Genomic DNA, 23,170 nt, shown 5'->3' on the forward strand with positions numbered 1-23,170 from the left:
GGAGTTGAGTGGAAGAAGCAGGTCCAGTTAAACAAAGTACTGGTATGAACCCAAAGAAATTTTCCCTTCCTAACTTTCTCTGAAAACCTTGCTCCAGTCTCTGTCTATGAAAGCTACTATTCAACACCTTCATGAGCTTTTTGGAGTGAGTGAAGGAGGGATGTAACTCTGATTATATGAGTAGTTGACTGTACCTCAGGAGTTATTACTCAGGGATAGTTTTCCCTATTAAACTTTTAAGTTTTATAGGACTTGAGAAATCTCTTAAGGGTCAAATATTGAATAGGCTATTATTGTCTGATCTAAAGCTCAAGTAACTTTATGTAAAACATTTCCTTTGGAGAAACATCACATAATTTCCATGTAGTTTTAAATGAATCATGTATAAATTGGAGCCATTTTACAATATAATATTTAGTCATTGCCTTGTGTTAAAAATATTATGAAATAATGCAGAAACGTAGGTCAGAAGAATACCTGTATAACCACTATATATTATTAAAAATAATAATAACTAACATTTACTGACCACTCATTAGGTGCAGGCTCACAATGCCATTAGTATTGGTGCTATTATGACCTCTGCTTTACAAATGAAAGATTGAGGCACAGAGACCTTAATAACTTGAGGAAGGTAACATAACTAGACTAACTGTAAATTTCATCATAAGCAGTCTGCCTCATATCATTTAATTTTTATAACTGTATATTGTCCACTTATAAAATATACCACAATTTGTTGATTCATTTATTTATTCTCTTATTAATAGATCCTGAGGTTGTTTTTATTGTTCTGCTATTGCAAACATTCTGGCACCCACCTGTTCATCCCTTTTTGTGCACATGTGTGAAAATTATTTGAGCATATATAGTTAAGAAAGCAATTCTAAATTAAAGTTATGCATGCCTTAGGTTGATAAGATATTGCCTAGTGACTACCCAGATTATAGTGCCACCTTTTACTCCTAGAAGCAACTTGTAAAAGTTCTGTTTTACGTCTTTGTTCACACTTAATGTTGTCAGACTTAACACCCGATGGCATGAAATGACATATCAGTTACAGTCTATGAATGTTGAGTATGTTTTTTATGTAATCATATGTCACTTATATTGTCTGTAGATTGATTATTTGTTTGTTGCCCACTGGTCTGTTTATTTTTCCAAATGACTCAGAAATTCTCTACAATTCTAAGGACATATTACTTTGGTCTAACTGAAAAGACATTAAAGTATTAGGGAAAAGTGAACATTCAAAATATTAATGTTTGACATATGGATACACAATTTACATCTCTATCATTTTCAGGCAATAATGCAATTTTTTATGTAGTATTACCAAAAACCATTTAGAAAGTTTCTTCAGTATGTATTTAAGTGTGAGTCTCATAAAAGTAAAAAGTTATCATTAATTCTTTTATCAGCAACCTGTTACTTAGCTTCTAAACTCTGCTTTAGCATAAGCAGCAGCTGCATGAAGAGGTCACCTTATGGATGATAAATAGAATTCTGTTAAATTGTAACCTCATTCCTCAGCTGCTGCTGTGACAGACCATTTTTCTCCTGACTTTTAGATAAGAGTTCTCATCTCTTGACAATTTGACAGATGTGGTTGCACAGTTTTGAGCCATCTTCCAAACCAGTGATCTATTACCATGAAGAAGGTCATTGATAAGAAAATGAAAGTATGAATGAGAGCTGGCATTCTGAAGTTCAGTTTTTATCTGGTAACATCCTCCCATATGCCTCCTTCTGTAAAGAAAAGAGATAATAGGCTCTTACAATAATTAGGTCAAATTGTGGCAAAATTGTTACTATAGGGTTTTCATGCGGTTTTTTTTTGTGACAGAGATTTTAATCCATGTCAGATTATGGTGTACACAAATTTTAATTTTACAATTATATTAAATAATTTCCTGAGCAGTCAAAATCCAACTGTACAAATTTTATTATTAATGATTTTTTAGAAAGTGTACATTGAAGGTGAAGATTAAAGGAGGTAGACTGTGTGATATATATATTTCAAGCAATGAAGTGACATCCTAGGCACTTTTTCAACATCTGTCTTCTTAATGAACCTTCCCATGAAATTGCAGATAATTTCAAAAATTAATTGAACCCATGAGAATTTAGGTTCCATCCACAAGTCAACCTCTTCTATACTTACTGACCAGTGTAAGAAGAAAACACCACCCAGAAAAGCCTGGATAATTTGCTAAATCTTTTAGAGCTTCAGTTTCCTGACCTGAAAACTTAGGATAATAACACCTCTCAGGGGTTGGTAAGAATTATAAATGATGCAGCTAGAATACCTAGCACGGTGTATGGGATGCAGGGATCACTCAGTTTATATAGAAATGATGATCCTTACTATTAACATGCTCTACTAACTCTTCTCTCAGGGTATTCTGTTCACTTCCAGAAAGTCAGCTCTCATGCACACATATAGTCCAATGTCTTCACAGCCTTTTGTTCTAGTGCTGCTTTCTGAATCTTACAAGTGTATTCCTGCAACATGTTCCAGGTATTTTCATGGATACATCACTCCTCTCCTATTAAAAATGGAATGCACCTCTCCCCTGCCCACTCCCACATAGAAACCAGCTTTTTGGTACACCTCCAAGAACCTGTACACCAACCTATAATGCACCCCTCTTTGTCCTCCCCCAATGTGATCTATCTTCAATTCTGTCATTAAGTCAATGTTTTAAATTTCTTTGAATGTACTCCTTCACCCCATCCTAAGGTCACTACCCTCAAAATAAGGTCAAACAAAGCTTTCTAACAAAGTGATCTCTGAGTCTTTGATTATATTTGGTCACTTTCTTCTTTATTCCAGTTTCTTCCATTGTAGCTTTCACATGATAAGTACTTAGCATATAATTGGAGAACTACATGTGAGTGAACACATATATATTCTTTTCTATACGGAACTATATAATCTCACATACGGCACACACAAATCCCTCCCTGAGTACTTGTGTGTGCACATACTCATCTTCAGTTTCTAATAGCAAAACGTAGAACTGGCTTGAAGCAAAAGTTTGGGGGAAAATGAATAAAAATGATTTTATAATAACAGAATGAGAATTAAGAACAGGAAGAATAAAATAGCTAAAGGCAAAACAGCACAAACAGAAGGTGTAAGAAGGTGGCTAAAAATGGAATATTATGTAGCAGAAAGAAAGAAGGAGCTTACCCTTTGCAACCACATGAATGGAACTGGAAAGCATTATGCTAAATGAAATAAGCCAGGTGGTGAGGGACAAATACCATATGATCTCACCTTTAAGTGGAACTTAGTCAACAAGACAAACAAGCAAGAAAAATATAAACAGATACATTGAAAGGAAGAACAAACTGACAGTAACCAGAGGAGAGGGGAGAGGGACAATGGGGGAAAGAAGGGGAAGAGTCATCAAAGAACGTGTATAAAGGACACATGGACAAAGCTAAAGGGGGGAGGACTGAGGGTAGGAGTGTGGGGTGGATGGGGCAGGGGAGACTGGGGGGGAATGGAGACAACAGTATTTGGACAACAGTGAAAGAAAGAGAGAGAGAGAGAAGGAAGGGAAGAAAGAAAGAAAGAAAGGAAAGAAAGAAAGAAAGAAAGGAAGGAAGGAAGGAAGGAAGGAAGGAAGGAAGGAAGGAAGGAAGGAAGGAAGGAAGGAAGGAAGGAAGGAGAAAGAAAGAAAGAAGAAAGAAAGAAAGAAAGAAAGAAAGAAAGAAAGAAAGAAAGAAAGAAAGAAAGAAAGAAAGAAAGAAAGAAAGAAAGAAAAGAAAAGAAAGAAAGAAAAAGTTATTGTGGTCTTGAAACACATCATGGCCAAGTCAACTAATTAGAAGAAATTGATTGTGTACATCCTTAGTTCAAAATCTTTTTAATATATTATATGTATATTATATATATATTCAATATAGAATATATTTCAAGTAATAATTATATTCAGAGTAGGTACCAGAAAAGTAGACATAATAAAAATAAGATTAAATTATTAGTGTTATTATTATTTATTTAACTACTCTACTGTTGATTAAATGGGTTTTCATCTTTGATTTTTGAGCCTCATTGGAAGAAATATTCAGACCATCTTAAAATTATTTGCATTTCAGATTATGTCATACCAAATTCCTATATCATTGTATTGTTATCTTTCACTTTTAGTAAATCTTATGACTCTACATAGTTACATTCATATTAATCAGGAGAAATTTACTAACATGTCAGGCATTCACAAGACAGTCTTTGGAACAAATTTTTGCCAAATATTTATCACATTGTTACCTTTGTCAAAAAAAAAGGATACATTGTTCTTCATGCAAGTCTTGATTTCTGGAGGAAAATATGCAACCCTCTTTAAAAACTACCACTGGGGTTTAACTTGTCATGTATCTTCTCAGTGTTTAACACAATCATTGCAATTGAAGCCTTTGTTAGAATAGTGTAACTCCTCCCCTGACCCAAGGCTGATGGCAGATTTGGATTTCAGTCATTTTGTATTTGGTATATTTTTTGTGTATTTTTTAAATCCTTTAAATTTGTTCTTCTGTCTTTTCTAAATACTTTAAATATCTCAAAATGAGTCTTCCACTTCAATATTCTAATATAGCTCATAATATTTTTATTTCTGCATTCACCAAGTATAACAACTTAAGTTCTTCATTGTATTAGGTATACAGTTTATTTAAAAAGACAGCTATTTAATTTCATTTTTGCATTTGCCTCTTAAATTTAAAACAAGTTTTATATTCACCTGCCAACTATTTAATACTAAAAATAAAATTAAAGTAAACATTTAAAAGTAAATTCAGATGACTATACATTTTTATTATATATAAGAACGTCAATTTAAGTGTCTTCAGAGATTTTAAAACCATCATGGTTTAAGTGTCTCCTGTCTAGGAGCCTGTTGTAGACCTTACTAACTTCTCACTGAAGTACTCATGAAGATAAAGAAAAGAAGAAAACAACAATACTGATAACTAAGACTAAGAAGGCACTTTTTGTCAAAATCTGGCAAGTAACTATATAGATGGTAGAACTCTAGTGAGACAAATATAAAATATTAGTGCATGCACTCTGACATTTCACTTATACTTGACTGTAAGTCAAAATCAGAGGATCACAAAGAAGAGATGGCCCAGGTGACTGTCACTGACAAAAAGGCTTATTACTAGAGTGTGTGCACTGGCTTCTTCAGCTGAGCATCACTTCAGGTTCAGTTCTGCCTAAGGCAAGATATTCAGGCAACTTCTTGCAATATGCAAATGAAAAATTATAGTACTTCAACAACAAGACTATATTACTTAAACATAGTTGTCCTAATTTGTTTAACTCACTTTACATTAGTACATCTGAAAAACAGTGTCAAGAGTGGGATTTTGAGGTGAACATTCAGTTTGGAGCATCCCTGTTATCAGAGCCACTCTGAGGGAAGCTGCCCTTCTAGAGTTTGACCTGTGACCCAAACAGCTACATCCAGAGTACCAGTGTAGCTTTCATTTAATACAGAAGATAGAGAAATATATAGGAGGGATCCCTTGTGGCAGACTCTGGCCAGCAGAGTATTCCTGTTGTGACTGAAAAAGAAAATAAATACACAGGCAACAACAATCCTGTGGAGAAAAAGGGAACAGGCACAACTACTCTCTCAAGGGGAGAGCGCCTATGGTGCCTCAGCCACTCCCTCAAGAGGGGAGCGCCTCCACCCTTGCCTAGACATGCTTTTATTTTTTCCCTCGTGTCTTACATCAGAGAAAGATTTATTATCTATCACATAGAATATTATTGTCTACATTCTAGGTAAAATCAAAAAAGGAAAATAACATGCAGAGGGGAATGGCGATGAGCCGATTAGCTCTGTCCTTGGGCAAATTCACATAGGCTTTTGAAATTACCTTGAAGATAGACAATACATATTTGTTGTTTTAGACCAGGGTGATGGAGTTTTAGCAAGAGCAAGCCATAACAATATGTATACATTTTCTAGGCCTGATTCCCACAGGAAAACTCAGTTTGAAGTCTGGCTCCTGCCCACCACTTTGCTTCTGTAAGTTTTCCATACAGAGCTAAGTCGCATTTGCCAGACTAAAACAAAGTGGTCCTCTACAATCCCTTGAGCCTACTTTTCTTAAAAATAAAAAAGCAGAAAATTCTTTGTGACCAATTCAATACATGAGGGAAAATGAAGTTATATCAAACACTATTGTTGGGCCTACTGGGTGCCCAGCATTGCAGTAACTCAGATTGAAATCTGTAGATTGAAACACAAATCCACAACACAATACTAATGTGCTTTAATTTCATTCTTAGGCTACTCTTCCTAGACATAAGGGAACATGAAATAAAATTATTTTGAATGAACTAATACTTTCATTTTTATTATTATCCATGTCCAACAAAGTAAGCAAGGTCAACACTTTGTTGTTGAAGAGCAAATATTTTAGCACTTTTATTCCTTACTGTTTTTCAAATGTCAAAAATGAAGTCATGTAGGGGCATTGGCTTCTTAATCCTTAAATTATAGTTAGATCACTAATTGAAAAGTTTTGGTGTGTGCCTTATTTACTTCTCCTTTTTTCCACTAACTTCATGGCCATGAAGTATGTTAAAACAAAGATATATTAAGTTGTTTTCTATAAGATATTTCAAATTGTGAATATTCATTATAGCATTGTACATGTTGCCCTTAACTGAAGCTTTCACAAACAAAATACACTGTGGTTTAAATTAATTCAAGACAAATAATTATATTAAATAATAGAAAAAGCTCAATTTTGATTATTACTTTAACTGATATATCTAGATCCCTATAGTCTTAATAACAATCTTCCAATGCTCCAAAAGTTATTTTTTTAACTTCACCCAAGAATATATTTATTGATTTTAGAGAGAGAGGAAGGGAGACAGAGAAACATCGATGGTTGCCTCCTGTATGCACTCTGGCTGGGGATCGAATCTGCAGCCTATATACATGCCCTGACCAGAAATCAAACCTACAGCCTTTTGGTGCATGGGGTGATGCTCTAACCAACAGAGCCACCCAGCCAGGGCTCTCAAAGCTTTTTTTGTATGCTTTATAAAGTATTTAGTAAGCATCATATCTGTATAGGTAAATGTCTGGTATCATAGGTCATGATGACTCTAAGTATCACAATGGGATGAGGGACTGAGCTGTATCTATATCTATATATCTGTACCTAAATACATATCCGTACTTATATCTATCTATATGTAATGAAGCTTAGAGTAACAAGGTCAAACACCTTGACAAAGACCATTAAATGATCTATCCTTTCCACAGGATGATCAGAGCATGAATTTTTAAGTAACCCACAGAATATTACTGCTCCATGAAGATGCTAGAGAGACAGAGCAGCTGGGCTGGGAGGCAGTGGGGTGCTTGCAAATGTGTAAAATCCTTAATAACCATCTTGAAGTTAGGGAGTCCTGATCGGTAGCATTTGCTTGTCTTCATGGTGTAAATGCTCCTACCATGGCCAATTTCAGATTAACCATATGATATTGCTAAATATGAAATTGGGGGAATTGCACACATTTGCAGCTCCAGCACACCACAGTTGGGACCAGCTGTGTTCCACAACATCTTCAATCAGAGATGACATATGCACACATACATACATACACACACACACACACACACACATATATATGTGATAACATTTTCCTTGCAAAAACCGTTTTTTTTATATCCTTATCTGGAGCACATAGTTTCCAAAGTCACTTTAGATGGAAAGAGAGGGAGACAGGTTGGAGAAGGTGCATATCCTTTACTAATTGCCCTTTCCAAAGTGACACATCATTTCATTTCCATCCCCAATTGATGAAAACCACTGATACTACTCCACTTTTATTCTACTAGACTAAGTAATATAATTTAGCTATGTGCCCAGCACTGAGGAAATAGACATAGACATAAGTAGATATCTTTTGCTAAACAACAAGCCACCCCAAAACTTAGTTTACAAAAACAGACTAATTTTTGTTCCTGAATTTGTGGGTCAGCTGATACCAAAGTCAAAGCCAAAGTCAACTGATCAAGACCAGGCTCACTTTTGCATCTGCAGTCAGCTAATTTATGAGTTAGTTCAGCAAAGTGAGTCTGTGCTTTTGGCACATGGCTGACTGTTAAGGGTGAAAGGTTGACAGGGTATATGGCCACCATACAACATGCCAGGGTGAGGTACTGATGTGGTGGTTCAGGACATCAAAAGAGGCAAGAGTAAGTTGCAACTCACAAGTTTTTTCTGAGTCTTTGCTTACATCACTTTTGCTATTGTCTCACTGACCAAAAGTAGTCACGTGGCTAACTCCAGAGTGGGAGGGTACTGCCAAGGCTGTGCATACAGAGAGGTGGGTTCAGTTCCAAGCTCTGCCTTGCACACTAAAAATAATTTGAAAAGCACTAGCTTATTATAATAATTCTTCCTAGCAGCATTTCTTTTTCACTAGGCATGTATTCTCATTAAAATCTAGTTTGTGGTATAGAATCAGGAGTTGGTGATTAAAAATATTAAAAACAGTTAATAAATATATATGTGGTGATTTTCAATTTAACATCTAATCTTATTCTTACAGAGTAGAGTCAAAGATATACTTGCAGTAGTAAATATTAGTGTGCCAATTTATGATTTAACATCTAGTGCTAATTCTTACAGAGCTCACACCAGCCAAGAGATGAAAGTGTCTTACTAAACACCTCTTTCTTCTTCCTCAATTTGACCTCCACATGATTGGGACACTCTCACCCAGCTTATTGTTCAGGAAAGAGAACAAACCAGTCAGGACTTCACAATGAGCAGGGTTTGTGTGGTTATCATAGACTGTCAGTGCTTTTCTGGAAAGTCATTTCTGTATTTTCCTCCATCCTCTGGCTCTCTGAGGACATACCAATGGCAGGAAAATTGAAAGGCAGAGTTTCTAAGGACTCTGGTTCTGTTTTCAATATTGATATAAATATATTTTCTTTTTAATTCAAAGTCTTTCTATTCAACTTAATTATCATGTATATTGATTATGCAAGTAATGAATATACAGATATTTTCCTCATAAGGAAAGTGAAAATGAGCCACTTGCAAATGGGAGCTTCATTTTAGGTGTTATGCACTTGATCTTTTACATTATACTCTTGTGCTTATGCTTATGGCTCATATACATGATGGTTTCTGTGAACTTCACCATGTAATTGTACTGTTTTTCAAATATGTTTATCTAGAAATCTGATTAAGACATGATGTTTAGTATATGGCTGATACAATGTTCAGAGCATGAAATTTGTTTACCAAGGTGGGACATTTTATTTGTTTAGACACCAATTTAAAGAAAGATTTGGTTTCTGAGCTGTACTATTATTATTCTAATTTATCCTTAATGTGGCCTCCAATACCACAATTTCGATTTGTTGAATATTTGCCTATAATGTCTTCATCATCTCTAAGGCACTAATTTATAGAAAAAAATTAATATGAATAACCCCTTTAAAGTACTTAAGCATTTATACCACAAAATAGAGATCACTTAAGACCTTTTTGAAAGTCTATCATATTTTCATGCTCCTTCTCAAGATTAATTATGTCTTTGAATTGATATCTCCTGTTATGCCTTCTTACCTTCCCTATAAGCAACTAATTGCATCTCTGCTTTTAAATGCTTAGAGTGTTTTCAAATACAGTAATAATAAGAGTTGTAGAACACAAGATGCCTGCTACAGGCTAAATTGTACTAAATAATTAATTATATTCATTTTACAACCTAGAAATATATATGTTATCACACCCATTTTCCATGTATGAAAACTGAGTCACAGAAAGGTTAAATCATACACACAACACAGTCAATATTTGAACTCAGCTCAGATTGTCTTCAAAATTGTTGTTCTTTTACACCATGATGATCTTATACCCTCTGTGAGGAACATATTGTCTTCAGCTTTCAAATATAGAGTTTTGAAGACTTAGACCCTCTATTTAATCACAAACAATTGGTAAGGGAGTTGCTTCTCTTTCTGTACAATGTAGAGCACAGTCAGATGCATTTTGACTGCCCAGTAGAAGGCAAGAGAGCCCCTGCTTTGGAATCAAAACATCTGAGACTACTTTTTAACTATGAGCTTGGAAATCTACTTATTCTTACCTGTTTCTCCGTATGTGAAAGGGTAAAACAAAAGCACCTGTCTGACAGGGTTGTTGAGAATTAAATGAAATTATCCATCAGCATGCAATATGATTGGAATGAAGCTTGATACAATCCCAACACTCAAATTTTGATAATGCATTTTGATGGTATCAATTTCAATTCAGTGAAGATCCTTATCCATGTTTTTCATAGATTTCACAATCTCTTGAGAACACTCCTTTTACAACAGGGCCCAGAACTAATATGAAAAAGTTACATTCTTGTTCTGCTTGAGGTTGGACTCAGTACCACTACTCCAGACCCATCCTCTTACTATACGTTATAAAACAAAATAAGATGGAAATTTTGGTCAGTGTAATGAGTTCACATTTGTACAGAAAATATTTTACAGAGACCTCTCTTGGCAAGTTACCTTGGGTAGAGCACTGGACAGGTAGAATTTTGTTGCACTGGGCACTTGTATACAATCATGCTTCATAGGAGATGATTTGAGCAGGTATGCGGGTCAAAATTACTAACAATGATTGTTTTCCCTATTGTTTTGGTAACAGATTACCACAGATTTAATGACTAAAAAGAATACAAATGTATTATTTATAGTTTAATAAGTCCAGAAAGTGTTTCACTGGTAGCAACAAGGCCACATTACTTCTGCAGTTTCTAGGAAAAAAAGTGTTTCCTTAACTTTTCAGATTCTAGAGAACATCTTCATTCCTAGACTTTGTGAAAGAATGTGTGACAGTGTTTTCATAATAACCCTCCAAATGGATAAAAAATCAACACATAATTTTGTCTTTATTAAGTCAGACTAGTTTAGTTGATTTTTTTGTCTTGGAATTGGAATTGGGAAGATGATAGGCATCCATTTTTGCGATGATGTATCATAATATGTTACCATATTCCTGTCAGCATTTGTTCTATTCTAGTCAGTTATTATAAACTTCAAGGATCACGAAACTGGGAATTTGCAAATAATTGTATAGACCATCCAATTTAACCTGTTACCCAAGGAATATCCACTACAATACAGACTCTCAAACTTTAACATGCTCATTAAGGACATTGTTAAAATTACAGATTCTGATTCAGCAGGTGTGCATTAGGGCCTAAGATCCCAGTTTCCTGGGAACATATTTTTAATACTTTTAATATGCTCCTAGAAAACTGACAGTTTAGGGATCACACTTTGTGTAGCCAGGCTCTTGCACATTTTTGACAGATATTGCTGCCTTGGAGATGACTCTGTTATAGTTTCAATGTATTTGGTAATTCCAACTATCACATACAGAAATCACTCATTATTGAATCAAAGTCAACCTAAATATGTGTGTGAAACTCTCAGATTTAAATGTATATAAGCCAAAAATCATGTGACAAATAAAAGGAAGAAACTTTATTTTTTACTTTTTTAGGATGTGTTAATTTTTAATTTTTTATTATAATTGTTATTCAAGTACAGTTTTCTGCCTCTTACACTCATCCAAGCCCACCCCCCAAGTCCTCCCCATCTCCTTTCCATTTCCACACCCACCCCTTGTTATTACCACGTGTCCTGCAAAACCATGTGTTCATACTTGTTCCTGGAAACACTTCCTCCTTTCCCCTGAAATTTTCTTCCCTTTCCCCTCTTGTCACTGTCAGCCGGTTCTCAATTTTTCAGCCTGTTCTGAAAGACAATTTCAGTGTCTTTGGTTATATTTTGTGTGCTTGTTTGTTTTGTTGATTAGGTTCCTGTTAAAGGTGAGATCATACGGTATTTGTCTTTCACTGCCTGGCTTATTTTGCTTAGAATAATGCTTTCCAGTTCCATCCATGCTGTTGCAAAGGGTAGGAGTTCCATCTTTCTGCTGCATCAAATTCCATTGTGGAAATGGACCATAGTTTTTGGATCCATTTATTTTCTGATGGGTACCTAGGCTGCTTCCAGCACTTGGCTGTTGTAAATTGTGCTGCTATGAACATTGGGGCGCACAGGTTCTTTTGGATTGGTGTTGCAGGGTTCTTAGGATATAATCCTAGCAGTGAAATTGCTGGGGCAAAAGGCAGATCCATTTTTTAGTTCTCTGAGAAAATTTCATACTGTTTTCCTTGGTGGTTGTACCAGTCTGCAATCCCGCCACCAGTGCACTAGGGTCCCCTTTTCTCCACAACCTCTCCTACATTTGATGTTTGTTGCTTTGTTTATGATAGCCATCCTGACAGGTGTGAAATGGTATCTCGTGGTTTTAATTTGCATCTCTCTGATAGCTAGCGACATTCAGCATTTTTTCACGTGTCTCTGGATCTTCTGTATTTCCTCCTTGGAGAAGTGTCTGTTCAAGTCCTTTGCCCATTTTTTAATTGGGTTACTTGTCTTCTTAGAGTGGAATCAAGTAAGTTGTTTATATATTTTGGAGATTAAACCCTTATGAGAGGTATCATTGGCAAATATGTTATCCCATATGGTTGGTTCTTTTTTTACTTTAATACTGTTTTCTTTAGCTGGGAAGAAGCTTTTTATTTTGATGAGATCCCATTTGTTTATTCTTTCCTTTATGTCCCTTGCTCTAGGGGACTAAACAGTGAAAATATTGCTGTGTGAAATACCTGAGATTTCCCTGTCTATGTTCTCTTCTAGGACTTAAAGGTGTCATGGCTCATATTTAAGTATTTTATCCACCTTGAATTTATTTTGGTGTATGGTGTAAGTTGGTGCTCAAGTTTCATTTTTTTTGCATGTAGTTGTCCAGTTCTCCCAACACCATTTGTTGAAGAAGCTATTTTTATTCCACTTTATGTTGCTGCCCCCTTTGTCAAATATTAATTGACCATTAGAGAGTTGGGTTGATTTCTGGGCTCTCTGTTCTGTTCTGTTGGTCTATGTGCCTGTTTTTATGCCAGTACCAGGCTGTTTTGATTACAGTGGCCTTGTAATACAGTTTGATATCAGGCATTTTGATCCCTCCTACTTTGTTCTTCTTTCTAAAAATTGCAGCTACTTTTCAGGGTCGTTTATGGTTCCATATAAATTTTTGAAGTGTTTGTTCTATGTCTGTGAAATATGCCATTGGTACTTTAACAGGTATTGCATTGAATCTGTATATTGCTTTGGGTAGTATGGACATTTTGATGATATTAATTCTTCCAATCCATGAACAGGGTATATGTTTCCATTTGTTTGTGTCTTCCTTGATTTCTTTCTTCAGTGCTGTGTAGTTTTCTGCATACAGGTCTTTTACCTCCTTGGTTAGGTTTACTCCCAGATATTTTATTTTTGTTTTTGCTATATCGAATGGGATTATTTCCTTGATTTCTGCTTCTGCTGATTCATTGTTAGTATACAAAAATGCCTTTGATTTCTAGATATTGACTTTGTATCCTGCTGTTTTGCCAAATTCATTAATTAGTTTGAGCAGTTTTTTGGTAGAGTCTATAGGATTTTCCATGTACACTATCATGTCATCTGCAAACAATGGCAGTTTTGTTTCCTTCTTTCCAATTTGGAAGCCTTTTATTTCCTCTTTTTTGTCTGATCACTGTGGCTAAAATTTCCAATACTATGTTAATAGAAGTGGTGAAAGTTGATAACCTTGTCATGTTCCTGATCTTAGTGGAAAAGCTTTTAGGTTTTTCTTACTGAGTATGATGTTGGCTGTAGGTTTCTCATATATGGCCTTTGTTGTGTTGAGGAATGCTCCCTCTATTCCCACTTTACTGTTTTAATCATAAATGGGTGCTGTAGCTTATCAAATGTTTTTTCCACATGTATTGATATGATCATGTGATTTTTGTCTTTGCTTTTGTTTATGTGATGTATTCCATTATTGATTTGTGAATATTGTACCATCCTTGCATCCCTGAGATGAATCCCGCTTGGTCATTTTGTATGATCTTTTTAATGTATTGTTGGATGCAGTCTGCCAATATTTTGTTGAAGATTTTAGCATCTATGTTTATCAGCTCATCAGCAATATTGGCCTGAAGTTTTCTTTCTTTCTTGTGTCTTTCTCTGTTTTGGGGATTAGAATGATGCTGGCTTCATAAAAAGAGTTGGGAGTCTTAAAAGGAAGAAATGTTAAAAATTTAAATGCAAATTCAGGGTATCAAGAGACTTATACTGAAATCTATATAAACATGTATACACATATATTTGTGTGTTTATATCTCTATATAAATTTCTTATCTATATTAAATAATACAGCTTGGGAAATCTCAAGTTATATAATAGTATTTTGTGGCAGTGACTCAGCTTTAACAATTTTCTTTTTATTAATCTTTATAAGAAAATTAAAAATTGAAGGGTATAAATTTGGACTGTCTTACAGATATAAGCATATATAGTGTCATAGGCCTTTACATTAAGGAAGCCCACAGCCAGTTTCAAACATTGGTAGAATTGAAATAGTTGAAGTGGCCCATGTTACTAGCTCTAACGTTAAAGCTCCATTTACTGGTTTTAACATTTAAATTTAGCTACTGCACATATTTATCACCTTAATTCTCATTTAATATTTGAAAGTTATTACTTTGAAGAAAGCTAAGCAAAGGTGATTATAGTGTATCAGAATCGATTGGAAGTGATTATTTTAATGACTCTGTACCAACAGGGACACGTAGACATTCAGACAGAAAACAACCTAATTATAATGACAGCACCAAAGTGAAGTTGCAACAGTTACAAAACCAATTTTAAAGTTTTTTGACAGCCATGCCTAAAAGCTTTGTTTGGACCTTTCAGTAATAACAATTTACTTAAGACATAAACCCACAGCTAAGGAAAATAGAAAAAGAAAGTTGCGGCTTTTCTGTCATGCAGATAAAGTGGAAACAAGCTGAAATGTCTTTAATAGAACATTATGTTGAAAGGAGTATAGAAAAGGAATAGTAGTTAGAGAATTTGACTATCATAATGCAAAAAAGACAAAATAACAGTGAAAATTCTAATGAGAATAGAAACTTGTCAATGGATGTGCTTATCTATGTTATGAAAGTCAATAGTTCCTGCAAGTAAATTGACCAGCATTTCAAAACATTGATCGGCAGTTCTGGAATTTGATTTTGTGTTACCTCTAAAATAAAACAATAGGCAAATGGATGTAGGAACACCTCAATAGCCATGGTGACACAAAACCCTTACTAAATATCTCTTTTTCCAATAGCTCTGTCATCTTTCAAAGTATTAGACTTTATCTCTTTTACTTATATCAGTTGGTTGTGGACTCCATCAAATATACAAGAAAATTAATTGTTGGACAATTAACTTCTTCGACCTTGGGCAATTAATTTCTAATTGCTGAACAGAAAATTATCTGATTTACAGACTGGCACTTATTTTTACTGCATATATTTTCATAACACTTATAATATGCAAGTATTACTCTAAGTGCTTTACAAATATTTACTCATTTAAACTTGATAACTTTTGAAGTAGCCACTATTACCTTTTTTCATCAGTTTTAATTTTTTTAATTTTAATTGTTGTTCAAGTACAGTTCTCTGCCTTTTACCCCAATCCCAGCCCAACCCCCCCAGCCCTCCCAAACTCCCTCCCATTTCCACACCCCCTTGTTATTGTCCAAGTGTTCTTTATCATTTTTCCTGCAAACCCTTCCCCTTTTCCCCTATTATCTTCACTTCACTGATGAGAAGACAGAGGCACAGAGGGGTTTAAGCGATTTGCCCAGGGCCACAGAGCTTGTAAGTGGTGGAGTCTCAGCTCCACTCAGTTTGTGTCATAGCCCGTTAATGTCCCCTGCAGGGCGATGAAGACCATGTTACATCATAAATGGGTGCAAACAGCATTCAAAGGTAGTCCTTTTGTCTTTTCCTCATTCTCAAGTTCTGCTTTAGTTACCTTTGAAACTAAAGATTTCAAAGACAAAAAATCTCAGGTCAGATCAAAGGGTAAGGATACGTACCACCGCTTTCTGAGAAGAAACAAGCTGCGTGGTGGCTCCCAACCCTGGGCAGCAGGCGAGAAAGGGTGGGGTGCCGTGGTTTGTTGTGTACCCGGCTCCTCTCTGCAGATCATCTCTTCTGCTGCTTCCCAAGGCCTTCAGCCACTACTCCTTTTGCATACTCTACCCCACAGTGGGAAGTTTATCCCAGAGTGAACTTTTTAAAAAACACATATTTATATATTTTAATTAGCTTTGACTTTTCTCCACATTGTATCTCTTTTATATGCCATTAAAATAATATTCATCTTTAAGATATTTTAGATCATAAAGCACAATCCAACCAGAAACACATGTGTCTTACATATCTCCCTACTTTTAAGTTTTTTTCTATTATAATTTATATTAAATGTTATTCTGTATCAAGTCAGATGTATAGCATAGTGGTTAGACAATTACGTACTTTACATAGTGGTCCACCCAATATGTCTAGCACCCATCTGACATCATATATAGTTACTATAATACTCTTGCCTCTATTTCTTATGCTATAAGGGACTTTAAACAGATAGGTACAGAGCTCATCTTTTCTGTGTACTTGCTTTGTGACCCCAGACTTATGACTTAATCAATTTGAGGTCATTGGAAAAAGTGAATGGTGTATCCCACCGTGTAAGGTCTATGATGGAGGTAATGGGGGAAATGGGGACAAATGTAATTGAACAAAACTAAATTTTTAAAAAATAAATAACATAATTATAATATGTCCTGGAACATAGTAAGCACTCAATAAATATTAACCATTCTAATAATGGTCATTATTTTTGAATTCCTAATTATCTCACTTCAGTGTAGACAGTAGACTAGGACCAGACTTTAGTGTAGATTATGATTGTACCTTCAGTAGATTTGTGAAACAGTGAGAGTTATTTAATTTATTTAAGATTCAGTTTTCCTCTCTAAAATTAACTTCCTTGTGCTGTTATGACATTAAATGAGTTAATTTATGTAAAGAACCTAAAACAGTTTCAGTCACAAAGTAAGTATAAATATAGACATCAGTTATTATTATAGTATATTTTAAATAAATTTTTTATACAAAATATACAAAGTTTCAGGTATTTGAGATAAATAATTATTGTATTTTTCAGACTATAAGATGTACTTTTTACCACATTTTTTGCTTCAAAAAATTTTTGCCCTTATTTTCCTCCTCTAAAACCTAGGTGCATCTGAGGTCCTCACCATAAGACATTTCCTCCTCTAGGTATTAGAGGAGGAAAATAGGAAAAAATTTTTGCTTCAAAAATTTTTGAAGCAAAAAATGTGGTGAAAAAGTGTGTTTTATAGTCTGAAAAACATGGTATATATAATAGCATAGTACATATGGCTAACAATACTGTATTGCATACTTTGAATTTACTAAGATGATAGATCTTATGTTAAGTGTTCTTACTAATAATAAGGATAATAAAGGAGATGTGAGGAAACTTTGGGAGGGATACTTTATGGCTTTGATGGTGGTGGTTTTATGGGTATACACTTATCTTAAACTCATTACATTGTATAAATTTGATATGTAGTGGTACTTCTATTTTATGTCAAATACACCTCAATACATTGATTTAAAAATTAAATTATTAAAAATAATTTAATGAATTATGCAGTACTAAAGTAAAAATAAATACATCTTAGGTTTCTCAGATTTTTTCCAGTTTTATGATTATACCTAAAATGTTTTCAGCTTTACTAGCTTTTTTTCTTAACAGAATAAAGCAGTAGTTTTTTTGTGGTATCAGTTTTTAAAAATCATTTTTTCACATACTCAACATTAAGGAAAAAACTAACTCACCAATAAAAATTAAAATATGGGCTATACACAAATTAAATGAAATATATTTTTTACTTCTAACTAAAAGTTTCCAGAACTACCATTTTTGAGCTTCCTGAAGACTAAGATTCCTTTGCTAACCCTGTTATGCAGTAGTTGATATTCATCAAGTTCTCTTAGAAGCATTATTTTGCACATCAGTGTGTCACAAAGGTGTTGCATGCCCAGGTCTAAGCACACAATTATGTTTAATTGTAAGGTTTAGTTCTTTGTTAAGAGTTCATCTGCTTTGCCTCCTCAGCAAATGATGCGATCATCAGTTTTTCACATGTTCATCCTGAGCATGGTGACTGTGGATGTGATAGTAGCTGCTAGCAACTATCACAAAGGAGAGAGCTTCCGAAGACAGTACGATGAGTTCTATCTTGCAGAGGTAAGCTGCTCACAGAAAAAAAAGTGCCTTTTATAAAATCGAAAATTAATCTTAATTTGTTAATTACTTGAGTTCAACCAAAGCTGCTTCTTAAGTGTTTCCTTTGGTGACTTTTTGCCTGATTGATTTTCTGTCACTACAGGCCTAGGTATCTTGTCCATAGTGCATTGCATTGCCAAAGTAACCCTTTGCCCTAGGTGTTTCTCTTGCCATCTTGCTGTTTTCCTATCCACCATTCATTGATGTGGACCCCAGCTCATGGGGTCCATGACATTGTGGATGAGACATGACAAATTCACATGGACTACCAAGTCCATGTGGGGGAAAAAGGATGGCAGGGCCACTCTCTGAAGAAGAGAGCACCCCGACCCTTGCCTTTTATTGCTTTTCTAGGCACATTACATGATGGTCCTCATTTACTATGTAGAGGTTTGCTTTAGGTGGTAACCTTTTACTGAAAACAAAGGAGCCAATGCTGCTAATCACATCACAGAAGAAGAATATTTGCAAATGCAAAGAGAAAAGTGGTTGAGCTGGTTACACTCATCCTTGGAAGGTTTAGCGCAGACTTTAGGAAACTACAGTAAGCACTTGTTGCCTCAGTTCAGGGTGAGGGAGTTTTAGCAAAAACAAGTCTCAAAGCAGCTTAGGTACAATGCAGGTTTGATTCCCCATGGGAGAATCTATCTGTCGGCATGGGTCCTGTGCATCTGCAAGTGGGAGCTGGGCCCATGTCATGCAGAATGGTCTCTTATAACTTATATTATCTTCCTTTTTTATGTTGTATTAGTCTGTTTCCTACTAAATGTAAACAAGCATAAATGTAGAAGATTTTAACAAGCGAGTCAGCTCAACAGTACCACTGATGGGGCTGGAGGGAAATTGAAGTAGATTATACAGTACTTTCTGTACTAAAGACTGAGCTATTACAACCTGCACTAAAGATGTCAAGCCAGAGGAAGACAGCTGTAATGATTAAATAAGCATGTTTTATATACAATATACCACCTAGAGTTTTAGAATAAGTCTTACTTATTCGGTAACTTTGTTAATATTTGATTCTTACTTTTTTGGTATTAATATTTTATTTTTTTAGTTGAGAGATTTTAAAAATTACTTTATTGTTGTTCAATGACAGTTGTCTCCATTTCCCTCCCACCCCAGCCAAACCCACCTCCCTCCCTTGCTTCCACCCTCCCCCTTGGTTTTGTCTATGTGTCCTTTGTAGTGTAGTTCCTGAAAAACATTCCCCGCACTGTCCCTCCCCACTCTCCCCTCCCCTATGGCTATTGTTAGATTGCTCTTAATTTCAATGTCTCTGGTTATATTTTTTTTGCTTTTTTCTTTTGTTTATTATGTTCCAGTTAAAGGTGAAATCATATGGTATTTGTCCCTCACCACCTGTCTTATTCCACTCAGCATAATGCTCTCCAGTTTCATCCATGTTGTCACAAAGAATAGGAGCTTCTTCTTTCTCTCTGCTGCATAGAATTCCATTGTCTAGATGTACCATGGTTTTTTTATCTACTCATTTACTGATGATTCTTACATATTTTAATTATTTCCAGAGACTACTTTTTTGTCACTGTGAAAAATTATTTCTAAAATATATCTCAGAATTCAGTGATTACATATTTGTGGAAAAATTGATTGACATATAATATTTAGAAACCCATTCACCATATAAGGGAAATATATACATATTAAGTGCAATATATTTAAAAAGTAAACTTAAAAAGCAGAAAAATTTCAATTTATTTTTATTATAAAAGCAATTTTTCACATACAAAATCTATTTGCCATTAAGTTGAGTTCTCTTAGATATCAGTAATTCTATCTGTGCATTTAAAAATTGATTTACTTAATAAAAATTCAATCTATCCACTCACAAACGTTTCATAAAAAGAATTATGACTTAACACCAATTGAATATAAACATCTATGTGGGTATCAAGAATATTTTCAGAAGTCACTTATGAATTCTTCTCTTTATGGAGGCTTTGTTTCCTATAACAAAATATTATTTGTACCAAACTTTCAGGGGATCAGAGTCTTTGTAGTATGATGCTGCCTAGTTGCTGCATGGTATATGGATTGTACAGTTTAGCAAGAAATATAGACAGTAAGTAACACATTTTCTCTGCTGTGGAGAACCAGTGAAAGGGCTCATGAAGAAATTATATGATTGGATAAAGAAAATATGATATATATATATATATATATATATATATATATATATATACACTACTCAGCCATAAGAGATGAAATCCTCCCATTTGTGGTAACATGGATGGATCTTAAGAATATCATATTAAGCAAAATAACTCAGATGGAAAAAGTAAAAGAAACATGATTTCACTTATATGTGGGTTATATAACTGAAAGCAATAATCAAGACAAACAAAAACTTATAGACACAGACAATAATATTGTGCTTACTAGATGGAAATGGGACTAGGGGGAAGTAGAAAAAGGTAAAGGGGTCAAATATATGGTGACAGAGGGACTTGTCTTTGGGTGGTTAACATACAATGCAATATACAGATGATGTATTATAGAACTGTATGCTTAAAACCTATATAATGTTATTAACCAATGTCTTTCTAAAGAGGGAATTCAGCATCTGATGTAGTTTTACTACAACACCAGCACACAAAGACTGTATTGTTATTTAAAATAGAGGGAAATACATATAAACCAATAGTAATATTTGCAGGTGAGTTTCAAACACAGCAATTGGATGTTGAAGAAATCCCCATCAAGTAGTTTCTATTTGTCCTATGAGTAGGAGGCAAGATCTGCATCCAGCCTGATGATGAGACAATTAAGTGGGAAGATTGTGGAGAAAGGAGAGAAGGGAAGTGGATACTGTGAAGAATGCAAAAAAGCTAATTAAAGATACATCAAATGCAATGTTGAAGATCCACCTGAATTTTGAGACTATATATCAATACTATACACCAATGCCAATTTAAACAGGTCTATGACTTTGCTTAGGCTTTGCATAAAGGGGAGGAAAGCAATATTTAGATTGATCAAGCTTTAGAGGGGTTTTTTTCCCCAGGCTGGTAGAGCTGATAGACAAGGAATCAGGAATTTTGGTGGCTGACAAAGGACTTGAAATGATGACCCTGTGGTCTAGGTTGGATATGAAAAAAAGTAAAAATAAGAGAAGAATGAAAGAAAAAAATTAAATATAAGGGATCTTTAAGTGCTCAAAGAACAGGTGTAGTTAAAGTGTTAGAATTAAAGAGCTAGAAGAAAGATTTTGATCATAGATTGGGATCCAGGATTTGGAATTTTAAAATAATTATTGGGAAACAAAAAATCTAGGGTTTTATATAAATGTGAGTAGCTTAAACAAAATGATGGATTCAAGACAAAAATAGCAAGGAGCTATCAAGCTAAGGTGTTAGCTGAATCTTCACAATGATACTGGAGTCATTCAGTGTGAGGCCGGTTCTTAGGGAAAGGAGTATAGGCAGGGGCACATGACAGTGACAGAAATTAGTAGAGGTCAGAGACAGAATGAGTTGAGGCAAGGACATAAGAAGCAAGTTCTGTGATTGGAGATTGAGAGGTAGAAGAAATTGGTTAACATGGAAGAAGACACTCAAAGGTTAGTTAAAAGCTCTGTGTAGAATGAGGTGGGAAGATAGGTGAGGAAGAATTAATTATATGATAATATTAGGATCAGAGATTAAAACCAGACTAATGACAAAAATACCTGGGAATAAATAACAAAAATGGCTACACATGATTGAGATTATTCCAGTCTCTGTAGAGGGAATAATTTGTATCTGCTCTGGAGGGAGTTCTAAATATTAGCGATTACATTAACAGTTTTTTTTCTAACTCAGTCCAGGGTGGGTCACCATCTTACTAAATGAATCCTGTAGAATAAATAAATATACCATCCACTGATAAAATTAGATAAATTTTATCTAATTTTTCACATATAAAATTGGTCTGTTTTCTAATGTGTTTTATGTGTATTAGCTGATTTGTGATGATGCTATAAACAATTCCACCAAAATTTTAAACAATGGCCCTGGCTGGTGTAGCTCGGATATCCCCCCCCCCTCTAAGACAAATAAATTTAAACAATGTAATATTGTAGAGTTCACTGGTACTATTTAAGTGCATTGATAGAGTACAGTCATAGTTTATAAATCCTTGTTATTTGTCATTCTTACATATCATATTAGAATTTTTTTCTAATTTTAAAAAAAACAGAGATATAAGATTGTATAGCAGGACCTAGCATATAGGATGTGTCTATTAATTGTTGCTCCCTTCTTAAACTACTGGAAGTGAATTGGATTTTAATAAAGTAGGTAGTACAATTTTAGTTCACTTAATTATACAGAAATCACTACATTCTTGATCTATTAAGACATTCAGAATTTGTTCCACTTTGGCTGACTAATGTTGAGTATCTGAGTTATCCAGAGCATATTTGGTCTTTATTCAAATTACATTATCATTTCTCTTTTTATCAGAAACTTGTGCTGTGAAATAGTAAAAACTATGTGTTTCAAATAAGTGTGAATAAGTCATTTTAATTGAACTTAGTTTTCTTATAAAATAGTTTCTTTTTAAAAAAGTTTATGAAGGTGATTTGAGTTTAAGCCAGGGGTCAACAAACTTTTACTTGAAAAGCCAGATAGTAACACATTTTAGGTTTTTTAGGCAACATGCTCTCTGTCCCAACTACTCAACTCTTCCACTGTTACGCAAAAGTGAGCTTGGTCTCAGAATGGCTATGTCCCAGTAAAACCTTATTTACAAAATTCACCAGTAAGCTTGATCTTGATTTAAGCTATAGAAGCACACAGCAGGTCAGCTAATATCCTCATGTGTTAAAATCAAATACA

General features: G+C 34.6%; 1 protein-coding gene across 2 annotated transcripts in view; it reads left to right on the forward strand.

Moving 5' to 3' along the window:
- The window catches only part of NALCN (sodium leak channel, non-selective), a 416,515-nt gene that overhangs the window by 144,468 nt on the left and 248,877 nt on the right, over positions 1–23,170 (forward strand). For both annotated transcript variants that reach the window (XM_037142536.2, XM_053670341.1), the window contains exon 11: positions 18,162–18,293. In XM_037142536.2, coding sequence (XP_036998431.2) covers positions 18,162–18,293 — 132 coding nt within the window. The remainder of the gene's footprint in view (positions 1–18,161; positions 18,294–23,170) is intronic.

The sequence above is a fragment of the Artibeus jamaicensis genome, unplaced genomic scaffold (assembly GCF_021234435.1).
Source record: "Artibeus jamaicensis isolate MK-2021 breed Jamaican fruit bat unplaced genomic scaffold, CSHL_Jam_final contig_559, whole genome shotgun sequence".
NCBI lineage: Eukaryota > Metazoa > Chordata > Mammalia > Chiroptera > Phyllostomidae > Artibeus > Artibeus jamaicensis.